Source organism: Pteropus vampyrus, unplaced genomic scaffold (genome assembly GCF_000151845.1).
Source record: "Pteropus vampyrus isolate Shadow unplaced genomic scaffold, Pvam_2.0 Scaffold225, whole genome shotgun sequence".
In the NCBI taxonomy this organism is placed as follows: Eukaryota; Metazoa; Chordata; class Mammalia; order Chiroptera; family Pteropodidae; genus Pteropus; species Pteropus vampyrus.
In genome coordinates this window covers 2,935,285-2,948,242 of record NW_011889006.1, presented here as the reverse complement: position 1 = coordinate 2,948,242, position 12,958 = coordinate 2,935,285, and the positions used below count along the sequence as shown (strand labels likewise).

Below are 12,958 nucleotides of genomic sequence, written 5' to 3'. Positions count from 1 at the left end.
TCCATGCTTCTGCTGTCCCAGGACTCACTCAGGACACAGGGATTCCAGCCAAGACCAAGAGCCCTGTTCTTAGGGTCTAGCCTCCCTAAGTGTACCCAGAAGCCTCCTCTGGAGTTTTGCCAGGGTGTTGATGGAGAGCTGGGCACAGTCCCCAAAGAATGTGAGCACTAGCAGGTCTCTATCTCCTTCTGGTCAGAAGAAACATCGTAGCTAAGCCACATTGTTTCTCAAGTGTACTTCTCTCTCTCATTCTCAACCTTTTCCCCTGCTGGAGTCCTAGCAAAATATTCTCAGGGTGAGACCTTTGGAAAAACAGAGAGAAACAAGCGTCTTTCTGGTAGCTTCTTCTCTCGGCCAGTTTAACACAAACCTGTCTTTATGCCTATGGTGATTGGGAGGACAGAGACAATAATGCAGGGAGAGAAAACCACACATTAATTTCAATAAGTGATCATGCCACTGCTGCAGTGGAAAGAGCAGTGCAGTGGTAAATAGAAGAGGACCTGGACCCCAATCTCCACTCTGGACCCAAATGTCTTCATCACTAAAATCATTTAGAGGGAATACTGTGGAGTGGGGACAAGAGAATTTCACCCAGTTTGCAAACTAGCTATAGAGGCCTGGGCAAATTCCCTAGCAAAACGCCCCAGTCAGACCTGTTCCTACCTGGATCGTGAGGCTGGGAGACACAGGGGACTGGGAGGGAGGCGGGGTTAATATGTGTTGTAGGCATCCAGGTGCAGATCTAGGCTGCATGAGCAAGCAAGATGGGGAGTGGGGGCTCAGTTAAGAAATAGCAGAGGACATCTAAAGTCACATTTTAGTATCTAGAACAAGGGCTCTTAAGTGGGGTCCACGAACCGTAGCCTATACACCGTAATTCAGTGGTCCATGAACTTAGACTGTAAAATATTACAGCTTTACTTCTACTCACCTCCATTTCTCATGTACGAGTAAAGGCAGCAAGCTGTGGCTGTATTCACAGTGCCAGCAGACAGCACGGAGCTTTTCATCTCCCTTTCCTCTTGCTGCAGATATCTTGAAACATCATTTACACTCCTTTCTACTTCGCATTTACAGTAGTTTATGAGGTTCGTGCCTAGATCTTGTTATTTAATGTGATAATAAAGAAACCCATGTCTTATGACATCGAACATTTAAAAAATATTTTCACAACTCTATTTCAACATAACTAGCTTCTTTTATAACCCTGTGTATTTTATTTTGTGCATATGAAAACATTATTTTGAGAAGGGATCCACGGCCCAGAGGGGGCTTGCTGACACTCTGACCCAGAGTGAGGGCAGCTGCTCAGCTGAGCAGAGGTTCTATGGGAGCTAGATCAGAATTTCACCAGCACCACCCCTGCTCCAGGAAATCTTGGGCAGGGGGGGTGGGGAGGTGGTGGTGGAGCATCATCAGGGACAGCTGAGATTTTCAGTTTAATTAAATAGACTTGGGCCTCTGCTGCCCATGGTGAAAAGGAGAAGATCACCAGCCTTTTACCTGAGATCACAGGGGGATTTAGGGAGAATGAAAACATTCACCGTGGCATAAATTCCGGGGAGCAGCCCAGCACCGGTTCTTGGGGGGATTCTACTAAATTTAAAGCCAAGAATGAGAAGAGACAGGAAGAGATTCCTGTTTCTTCAGCTATGGTTGTCGCGCTGCTGGGGGACATGAAAAGAAAGTTTCAAACACTATTTCGATGCGCCGGGTGAAAGCTGAGCCATGCCCCCTCTCACGCAAGTCTCCGGGCGTCTGTGCACACCAGGCTCTCTGTTGGGAGGCTAGTTCCTCCCTCTCTACTTCCCCATGCGCTGCCCCTCACTGGAAGCAACACCACTCCCAATATACACCAGGCAAGTCCTGCCTTGGGTAGCATGGATGGCCAAGCCCCAGTTGCCTTGGGAGAGGAGCTGTGTCATCATGCAAGGACTCCTCTCATTTCACTAAGGAGAGAATCAAGGACACAACAGCTGTTACCGAACTGTCCTCAGTCCCTGAGTCTGGCTTCTTTATCTCTGTTAAGACCTTTCAAGCTTCCCACTGGCCATAGAGCAAAGCCCAACCCTGTCTACCAAGGGCTAGGGGCACAAGACCTGCCTGACGTCTTGCAGGCCAGCCATGAGAGTAGCTGAGCGTGATCTCCCAAGCTCAGGCTCCCACCCAGCTTGAGAATGAACTCATTTCCTGTCACTCTGCTCGAGTGCCCACAGAGTAAGGCCGGAATCCATGAACCCCTTCCCACTGCTCAGCACCCTCACCTCTCTTTGGAGAAAACTCCCGGGTTTGAGATCATTGTAGGGAAGGGGCTGAAGCAGCCCTGGAAATTTAATTCTGGGGTGGGGATGGACTAGAAGCCACTGAGTAATGATGGGAGAGGCCTGGGAGTCTGCAATTTTTCAGGGGAGCAACTTTTAGGGTGCAAGGCAGGGCCACCACTTCTGCTTCCTGCTGTGTTCTCTGCTGCTTGTCTGGTTGGGGCAGACAAATGACCAAGAGGACCCTGGAACATCATTAATTCCCTCATTCATTCATTCATTCATTCATGGATATTTGTCCCAAGCACGGGCTCACAGTGGCACTGGGGAGGGGAGGCAGAACCACATACACTGTAGATGCCCCACACAGAGGGCCTGGGGTAGAGGAAGGAAGCTAGAAAATGACTTCCTAGAGAGAGGCCTGAGGCAAAGCCTTGAAGGATAAGGAGGATTTTCCTCAGTGAGGAGAGAGATGGAGAACCTTCTGCAGAGGTTCTGAAAGAAATCCAAGCCTCAGGCCTGCTTGGGGAAAAGTGGTATAGAAACCTGTACCCTTGGCAAAGAAGACTCTGTGTGTGATGACTGTCAGGAGAAAATGGGGTCTTGTGGTTAAGCACATTTGGAAAGTTCTCGATTAAACAATGTTGAACGGATATCTTTACCACAGGACTTGTCAGAGCCTTTGACTTCTTAAGGTTCAAGGTGAGCCTCATGGTGTATCCCAGGACTCGTGTTGCATGGCAGGCCACACTGGCATAAGGAAAATGGGAGGCAGTGGGAGTTGATGAGGTTAGAGAGAATGAAAGGGGCTTGGAATGCCAGGCCAAGCGTGGACTTTTTCCTTGGGGCCAGTGAGGTGTCTCAGAAGGCAATTAACTGAGAGATGTAGATTCAGGGGACCTGGGACAATTTAGTAACCAGCAAGGCTGGGGCTATGACAGGACATGGCCAGCCCCTCCTAATACCTACTACTCCCTCGTTGACAGCAGGGCCACTCTTGTGGGAGAGAAATCAGAACCCATGGACACAAGCAGCAGTGAGGAGCTCAGGGAGACAGAATAGAAGGGAGGGAAGGTTGGGGAAAGTTGGGCAACCCTTGAATCCAAGTGTGGGTTAAGAGTCTTTGGCACAGTGGTCAAGGCTGTTCTGGTTCAAATCCTGACTGCACCACTTCCTAACTGTGGGTATCTGACTGAATCTCTCAGGGAAGGGGCAGTGTGGCCTCAAGATTTTTTTTTTTTTTAATTACATTATTTGATTCTTTAAAAAAATACACATTATTTTTTGGAGAAGTTTTAGGTTTACAGAAAAGTTGTGCCAAAAATACAGAAGGTTCCATATTCTCCCTCCCCAACCATGCCACAGTTCCCCTATCATTAACATCCTGCGTTAATGTGGCACATTTGCTACAAATGATGAGCCAAATATTGGTACATTACTATTAACTTAAGTCCATAGTTTACTTGAGGGTTCACTCTTGGTGTTTTGACAAATATATTAATGTCATGTAACCATAATTACAGTATCACACAGAATAGTTTCACTGCCCTAAAAATGCCTTACGCCTCAGTTTTAACATCTTCAAAATGAGAGCATGAAGTTTCCTAAACTCCTCAGTCTCCATTTTACGTTCTTAATTTAGGCCTCTTGACGAATTAAGTGGTACAGAAAACAGCTAAATGTTTCTCTAAGTATTGCCTGATAGCCATCAGAATCACTAGACTAAGGTTGAGGAAAGGGAGTCTTCATTCAAACATTCTAGGGTCTCAGCTGCAGACCTACTAAATCAGAGTCCCTGGGGTAGAGCCCAGGAATCTGCATTTTAACCAGGCCCCTGGTGCATGAGGAAGTTTGAGACCCTCTGGGCCTAGGGCAGGAACTAGGGGGCCAGGCGCCTGACTCCTTGTGCATGGGAATTAGTTCTATCAAAGCTTTTTAAATCTAAATAGAGGGATCTTAGCCAATGTCAGATTGAAGCTCTGCCGAGATGGATCATTCCCAACAAGGGCAAGGCACAGAACAGCTTTCCGTAGCCTGGAAAAAGCCCGTTCCTGCCTCCTGCAGCTCCCAGTCAACAAGCCTGCCGTTGTTTCATATCTCGATTGCTTATCACTCACCCAAAATAATCTGCATGCAGTCAGTGTCTCACCAGCTGTAGCTCTCTCTGCAACTTTCTTAATTTAGCAGCCCAACATGCTTGGCTCCGTGGCAGAGCACCAGGCCCAGGAAAGGGCCCTCCCTCGTGGCCTTCTGTAGTGGGTTGAATAGTGTTCCCCAGAAAGTCACATCCACCCAGAAGCTCAGGACCTTATTTGGAAATAGGGTCTTTGCAGATATAACTAGTAAGGCTTGAGAAGAGATCATATGGGATTAGAGTAGACCCTAAATTCAATAGCTGGTGTTCTTATAAGGGGAAGACAGCCAGATCCACTCAGGGGAGAAGGCCATGTGAAAGAGGCAGAGAGGAGACTGATGCAGTACAAACTAAGGACAACCAAAGATTTGAGAGACACCAGAAGCTACAGAGAGGCAAAAAAGGATTCTTCTCTAGAACCTTCAGAGGGAGCATGCCCCTGCCAACACGTTGATTTCAGACTTCCCGTTTTCAGAATCTTGAGAGCATAAAGTTTTGGTGTTTTAATGGAAATTTGTTACGGCAACCCTAGCAAACTAATACATCATCACTGCTGTAGACCCCTGCCCCGGCTCAGCCCACCCCTCTTAGCCCCATTATAGCTGTGAAGGAAAGGACCCCACACACAGGCGATTCTCCAGATGGGTGTTTAATGCGGCTGGTTATGATCAGAGCTATTTTCTCCCAACCAAGATCTTTGAATTCGGCACAAGGACCAGGGCCCTTCTGTCCTCTGCTCGGAAGGCTATAATCCAATAATGGTTGAAACCATTATTAATAAATATTGGTCCTAGGGACAATGTCTGGCAGGTGGTGCTATGTAGTGATCCCTGGGCTTAGCTGCAGGTCAGCTAGATGAGTCATTACAGCTTCATGCCACTTCGGCGTCGCGAGTCCTTCCGGGCAATGGGGCTGAAGTTCACAATTTCCTTGTAGATGTGCTCTGAGAAAGGCAGGGTGGCTCAAGGTGGGTCTGGGGTACTGAGGGCAAGAAAGAACCTGTCCCCAGCCCCCACAGATATAACGTGGAGTAGGAAGTCAGCTCGGGAAGAAAGAAATGGATGCAGGAGACAATATCCACTCATAGAGAAGGATGCAGTAAACTCCAGAGACAGGGGCTATCTGAGGCCAGACATGAAAATGAAGTAGGCAAAGGAGAGAGGCTGCAGGCAGAGAGAGGAAGGAGCCCAAGCGCCTGGCTCTTACGCTTCCATTCGTCCACTGTGAGTTTCTCGTGTTCTAAGGAGTCATCAAACTTCTGGGCCTCTGTTTCCTCTTCAGGGTCCCGAAAGGGTTCAAAGAAGGGGTGGGCGAGGGCCTGTGAGGCTGTCAGGCGCTTGTCCACATCCAGCTCCAGCATCTTCTCCAGCAGGTCTGCAGCTGCAGCAAGAGCATGAGTCTCAGACCCAGGCCCATTCACTGGGACAAAAAGCAGTGGTTCTGTGGGGACAGCCCCAAGACTCACCCTGGGGGCTGGCGCGTGGGAAGAGCTGGGAGAAATCCTTCTTGGGGCTCTGTGGCAGGGACTGGATGTAGGATTTGGCCTGGAAGACAGAAAGGCACTGAGTAATTCCCAACTGGCAGCCCCTCAGGGCTCGGGCCTTGGAGTATAGGGCAGGGATTCCAGAAAACCCCAGTAGGGCTCATGGCTCTGGTCAGAGCCCAAAGTGGGATGAAGGCGAGAGCACCTGCAAGGGCAGAGGGACGCACAGGTAAGCCCTCCTCCCCAAAGGCCTGCAGCCCACCTGCCCCTGGTCAGACAAGTGCACAGCCTAGGCCCGTTGGTCACTCACCGCTTTGTCATTCAATTTCTGCACAAACTCTGTGCCCGGCACCCCAGTCACTTTCAGGATCTGGGTCAACTGGTCCAAGTCTTGGCAGCAGGTTAAGGGTTGGCCTCACTCTCTGCTGGCAGATTGGAAGCTGCCCTTCCCGTGGGCCCTCCATCACTGCCACCCAGTCCCTGTGGCCACCACCCAGGCTCCAGACGTACCTAGCCCCCTCCTGCTTTAGGAGAGGAGGTTCATCCTTCAAGGCTCAGGACTCTGGAAGGCTTTCCCCTGCCAGGGTGGGTTAGGGTCCCTCCCCACAAATGCTCCTGAGTGTGCCACCCTTCGGCCTCATCCCGGTCAGTCACCTTCATTGGTTTCCTCATTGTCTCCACGACCCTAACACTGAGCTCAGCAGAGCGGAACCTATATCCTCTCATCAATGCCTTCACTGCACACACAGGCACTTAATTAGTGTGTGTGGTGCCAAAACATGAAGAATTTTCTACATGGTGATGAAATGAAGGTGACTAGTTTTCATCATTTTGCTTACCTGCTTTTTAAAATTGTTCTACACTGAGCATGTATCACCTCCGAATTAAAGAAAAAAAAAAAGAGAGAGAGAGATTTAAGTAAGTAAGAAGGCATCTGTTGAAGGAATGAATCCCTGGGTGGAGTATGGGCTTTTTCAGCAAAGGATACAATCTTTCCCCCTGAACAGAGTTTTCCCAGTCAGCATCTCTGCCATGATGCAGCCCACAGACCAGATGTCCACTGCCGAGGAAGGGGAGGAAGTATCGCATAAACCACTGACCACGACCCAGTGATCAGTCAACCCGAAGTAACCAAGATGGCCTTGGGGGAAGCTGCCACAGAAGACCCCCAGGCCTCCAGGCAGCTGACCACTGACCAGTCTGGTTGTAGTGCATCCAGCTGAGTATCACCTCAGGGGCCCGGTACCAGCGAGTCACCACATAGCCAGTCATCTCAGCGTCTGCATGCCGTGCCAGCCCAAAATCCAAGATCTACGAATCGGGGGACATAGGGAAGGAATCTCACTGAGGAGAGGAGGCCCTTGGAACAGCTTCGGGGGGCTTCTGTGGGAGAGGGGCCCACCCCATCCCTGGGCTGGCCCTGCCTGGGCTGACTCACCTTCAGCTCACAGTCCTCGTTCACAGCAAGGTTGCCTGGCTTCAAGTCCTACATGAGAAGAGAGAGCAAGCAAGTACCAGGCTGAGAGGCAGAGATGGAAACTTGTCCTTGCTCAGCCACCACCCAGCATGAGACCTCAGCAGGCCCCTTCCCTTCTCTGAGCATTGGTCTCCTCGTGCATAAAATGAGGGTTGGACTAGGTGTCCTGTAGGGCCCATCCAACTCTAAAATGCTCCTGATTCTCAGGGCCTGAAACACCCAGCTCAGGGCTTGCTTTGTTTGCAGCATTTCCCCCAAAAGTTCCCCAGAACACAGCAATTCCTTTGAGGCAGGTTCTTCTGGGCCAAGGATGGGTCTGTAAAAAACCACATCCCATGTCCCAGAGGATTATTGTCCCCTCTGTTCAACGCCCCGCCCCCCACACACATACTGAGGAGAACCCCTCCAGGGGTGGGAAGGACTGTAGAAGAGAAAGCACTCACCCTGTGGATGACCCCAGCTGAGTGGATGTACTGTGTAGGAGAAAGAGAAGTTCGGTTTCTACACTGGCTGTTTCAGGCTGGCTCAGAAACCCCCTCCACTCTGTCAGTGTGCTCTTCTGGCCCCCAAAGCCTAGCCTCCCCCAAACCTCAGGTCTCAACACCAAGGTGTCCCCCCTCTGCCATCCTCCAGGCCTCTAGCCACCTTAAGACCTTTGAGCATCTGATACACCAGGTACTGGATCTTGTCCTCACTGAACTCCATCCCCATGATCTTCTGCAGGTCTGTCTGCATGAAGGGCATCACCAGGTAGCTGCAAGGCACGAGAGCTTGGTGAATGGCCCCAAGTCCCACCCAGCCCCGGGTCTGAGCTCAGAGGAGGGGCAAGGGGCTGAGGCAGAACAGGGGCCTTAGAGATGACCTCTGTGTGTAAGAAGAACCAGCTCAACCACATCCATCTAGACCCCCACACAGGCCTCCTGGCTCCCAGCCTAGCCACAGTGGCCACCTAGCTGGCAGAGCTCATGGTGAGCATTTCAGCTGGAACATATTTAGGAAAACCAAATGGAGCTGTGTTCCACCTCTTCAAAGGTGCCCTCTCCTTGCCCTCCTCCATGCCCCACAGAGAGCAAGAGCTGTGAGTTAGAAACATCTGCTACTATTTCTTTCTGCTTCTCTCCAAATCTTCTCTCCCCCAGAGGGTCATATCCAGCTGATGGCTCCAAGAACAACCAAAACTGTCTGCCCTTCCAAGAAGGAAACAATGAAACAATTTTTAGAAGGGTAGAAGAAGGAAGGAGCTGGCTAAGGAGTTGCACCCTTACGGGATTGCAAAACCAGTCCAGGTCAGCAGAATGTAATGATTACTCAAAGTGGTACCAGCAAAGCTAGAGTAAAAAATGATAGGATTGAAAAAGGAACATTAAAAAAAAAAAAGATGTGGTGGAAGCCACCTCCATGAGCCTGTGACTTTTTGAAGCCTTCTTCAGCCCGACCACACCCCTTCCTCCTGCTGAACCCCGCTCCATGCACAATCCCTCCCCACCTATCTTTCACCTCTACACGGACCCTGGTTCTTTCTTCTTGGCCCACAAACTTCCTGAAGTCTCACTGTGGAAGGTGGATAGAACCATCTTCCCTTGACATTGTTTCTCAGATAAACACCCCTTCTTCCTCTTTCTCTCCCCATCGAATTTCTAGAAAGAGTGGTCCACATCTCTTGACCCAACAGCCTTAACTCCCAGGCCAACCGGGCCCTGCCCAACTGCCAACATTGCTCAGATCAAGGACACCATTAACTGCCCAATACACACACCCCTGGCTCCCTCTTGTCCTATTTGACCTTTGCACAATCTGACATTCCCTCAAGAGTCTCCGCTGATTCACCTTCACCTCTGATCAGGTGCTCCCAGTTCTTCACCTGCTCATCCTCTTGGACTTTCCCTTTAATGCTGATATTTTAATCAACAGTATTCATGTTCTACATTAGCCTGTTCCTGGGTTTTAGCTACCATCCATGGGTGATTATTTCAACTCAGATCCGCATCCCTAGCACAAACTTTTCTCTCCTGAGCTCCAGATTTATTTGCAACTGCTAATTAAACACTTGAGTATTCACAGGCATTTCAAAAGTGAAGTGTCTGAAAAGGACACATTATCTTTCTCCCAAGATCTGTTCACCCTCCACCTTGTATTGCAAGCAAGAACCTGACATACCCTGACCTATGCTATCTCACCCAGCCACTGCACCCCAAGGGTCTCAGGTCTGCTCTCAGCATCCCATCACCAGTACTCTATTTAGATCCAGGTCTAGGTCTTGAACATGACCCTCTAGGTTCCCACCTCCCAAAACGGCTCTCTGTTCCATTCCAGCTACCATCAGAGTGCATCCCAAAAATCTAATGTGACCCTATCACTTCTCTGCTCAAAACCTCCATGAACTTGAGGCTGCCCATGGGAACAAGTCTGGACTCTTAGCTTGACCAAACCAGCCACTGGCCTCCACTAGCCACATCAAACTTCTCAGTATTGCCCACACAGTCCAGCCTCTTACCTGTACCATGGCCTCTGCCCTTGCAGTTCCTTCTACCTGGGATGCCCCTAGCCCCTTCTACCTCAGGCAGACTTCTAGCTGGTCCACTTTAAATTCCAAATGCTGAGCCCAGCAACTGACATTATAGGAAAAACTTCATTCAAAATTACTTTATTACATTGAAAACAAAAGCATGCTAACAAACCTTTCCAAAGATTTCTAAATTTTAGACCAGACACTGCACTAGCAAAGCCATGCATTTAGCAACTAAATTTTTTGGTACTGTATAACTCTGTCAAACATCCCATTAGCCAGAGGCAGCCAAGACTTCCTGATCCTTGCTCCATTCTAGGAAGAGCCCCAAGGTCCAGACCCACACCTGGGCCCCCAGGGAATGGCAATGAATTGGTGATGCCAGTGAGGTTGGTGCCAGTGAAGACTGGCAATGATGTCTTGGGGTGTTAAAACTGGGTAACATGGGAAGGAGCTAGCAGACAGCTTTGTGTCAGGCAAATACCCCACAAAGCTCCTCCTACCTCTTCCTGCCTGCTGTCCTCTCTACCCTTGGCTGAAAGGACCTCTCCAGAGAGAATCACACCTCAAAAGCACAGAGGCACAGGGACTGCCAGGGTGGGAATCCCCCTACCCGGTTAGAGAATCTCAACCGTCCCTCAACTTGCTCCCAAGGCATGCAATATCCTGAAACCCAGTGTGGCCCGACTCACAAATCATGGAAGCTGCGCAGGGAGGAGGCTGGGGTGAAGACATCCAGGAGCCCAATGACCTGGGGAGAAGGTTGCCAGTGAGGGCTGGGCAGCCGCCTAGCCCTGTCTACCCCTCCCCCAGGACCCAGCCACGCAGTGACCATCCATCCTTTCCTGATACTCCATCTCCAGCAATAGGCAGGATCCCAGCCTTCTTGGAAGCAGTAAAGGGACAGAGGTAGAAGAGGAATCTCCCGAATTGGGAGGGAGCTTTTGGTGCACCGTGATGGAGAGTCCGGCTGGGGAGAAGGGGAGGGAGCCATTCCTGTGCTCACTTCCCCCAAGTCTGGTGTTCTGGGCAAGCAGCACAAACCCACTCTCATATCAAGCAGGGACCCATGAGTGGTGAAGGGAATCAAGGTGGAAACAGGGAAGACACCTTCTAGCCAGCAGGAAGACCTTTGGACTCCTGCCACATCCAGTTTTGCCTGCCAAAGGGCTGGTTTGGAGGCAGGGGCAAGATCACCCCTGGCTAGAGGCGATGGGGAGTATTGCTGAAGAGGAATAGGGCTTAAATTGAAATCATTATTTTAAATGTTTGCTTCCCGATATAGGTGTCCTAAAGCAAAGCCTGGTTGCCAGGCCCAGTGCTGGGTCACTTTTTTTCCTAATTGTTTCTGTTAGATAGAACAGTCTAATCATTATGCACTGAGGCCTAGAGCCAGGCTTAGTACTTATCTCATGGGATACTATGAGAATTAAATAAGTTAGTTTATGCAAAGCTCTTAGAACAGTGCCTGGCACATAATAAGTGTTCAATAAGTATCTATTATTATTGTTGTTGTTATTATCAGGGTCACATGTGGAAATAACATTAACCTGGATTCTGGGCACCAGCTCTTAGATGTAGAACAGATCTACAAAGTTCCGCTGTGCTTGCTTCCTCATAACAGTGACAATAAGTTTGCATCTCACAAAGTTCATGCTGATCCACTGCCAAACATACCCTTTGCATCTTTTCTGGGAATTAGGCAGGGCAGCTCTTGTACCCCCTCTTAATATGAGGCAGGTACAAGGGTTGCAGGAGCAGGGAGGAGGTTGCCCTTCTCCTGGACCTGTCCTGAGCTCTCTGTACCCTCTCTGGCCATCTCCTGCACACACGCAGGGGGCCCTGTCTGGGCCATCCCCCTCTTCCCTGCCTTCCCCAGCAGCCCCGGGCCCAGCCTACATTCTCATGCTGCATGTGTTTCAGCAGCAGCAGCTCTCGATAGGCCCGCTTGGCAAAGATCTCAGACTGGAAGGGCCGGCTCAGCTTCTTGATGGCCACCTTCTCCCCGGACCGCTTGTCGATGGCAGAGCTGGAAGGCACACGCAGGTCAGCAGACAGCACTTTCCTCACTGGGCAGCGCCCACCCCAGATCCTGGATGGTATCTCCCAGGCCATCCTCATCCAAATCCCTCTTGGCCAGCAGGCTAGGCTAGGAGAAACTGATGCCCACCACCTGGAATGTGATGGAGTAGCCAGAAGCACAGTGCGGGGTGGGGGCTGGAGGAGGGAGCAGGCAGACACTGAGAGAGGTAGGTACACTGCACCTGGGTCAGACACAAGGACAACCAGAACCAGAGCGCCAGGTCGTCTCACTCTATGCAACTTGGCAAATCACTTCTCCCTCTTTGGGTCTCAATGGACCCATCTGTAACAATGGGGATTCTCCTGGAGGAACTCTGGGGTCCCTTGTAAGGTTCAAATCCTGGAGAACCAGACCCAATCCTAATCCAACCCACAGACACTCCACAAAGCCAGTGAGAAAAGTGAGATGGCTCTTGATGTGACCCCAGGCCAGCCTCTGCCACAGCCTGAGGCTTCTCGCTCATACTCTACTTTGCAGCCCAGTCTGCCACCTCCTTCTAGCTCCACGGGTTGGACCCAGGAAAAGCCCCTGGGGCGGCAGCGGGGGAAGAGGGAAGCGCGGGGGGCGGGGGAGGGAGTCCTCCAAATCTGCGGGGGCTGGGCCTTGGGGTCCTCGGTCCAGGTGGTGGACGCGCCGCCCCAGGTACGCAGCGGGAGAAGAGACACCCACAGGGGCTTCGGAAGAGCAGAGGAGGTGCATTGGCCCGGCCTTGGCCTGTGGGGGAGGCTCCACCTGCGTCCTGGGGCCTGGGCGCCCGCCGTCGGTCCGCCCCGACGCCCTGGCGCCCCCTGCTCCCCGCGGCGGGCGTGCATGCCCAGGGGTCTCACCACACCGCGCCATAGGCGCCGCTGCCGACGTGGGTCGGGGACACGTAGGTCTTGGGCAGCTCCCAGGCGGTCTTGTTGACGTCCTGCTTGTAGAAGCCCTTTTTCCGGGTGAGGCTCATCCCGCGCACACAATCCCCGCGGCTCCAGTGCGGCGGCTGCGTTCGCTGCCCGCCAGGTTCCCGGC

The 12,958-nt window shown here is 51.1% G+C and overlaps 1 protein-coding gene across 1 annotated transcript; it reads right to left on the bottom strand.

Moving 5' to 3' along the window:
* Positions 1–5,031: 5,031 nt before the first annotated feature.
* On the bottom strand, positions 5,032–12,952 carry MAPK13 (mitogen-activated protein kinase 13). Its single transcript, XM_011373545.2, has 12 exons — positions 12,775–12,952; positions 11,764–11,893; positions 10,557–10,615; positions 8,004–8,112; positions 7,802–7,831; positions 7,320–7,367; positions 7,078–7,192; positions 6,870–6,941; positions 6,192–6,271; positions 5,864–5,942; positions 5,605–5,778; positions 5,032–5,341 (listed from the first exon to the last, which is right to left on the bottom strand). The coding sequence occupies exons 1-12, from the start codon at positions 12,891–12,893 to the stop codon at positions 5,262–5,264; spliced, it is 1,095 nt and encodes a 364-aa protein (XP_011371847.1). The 5' UTR covers positions 12,894–12,952; the 3' UTR covers positions 5,032–5,261.
* Between the last annotated feature and the right edge of the window lie 6 nt (positions 12,953–12,958).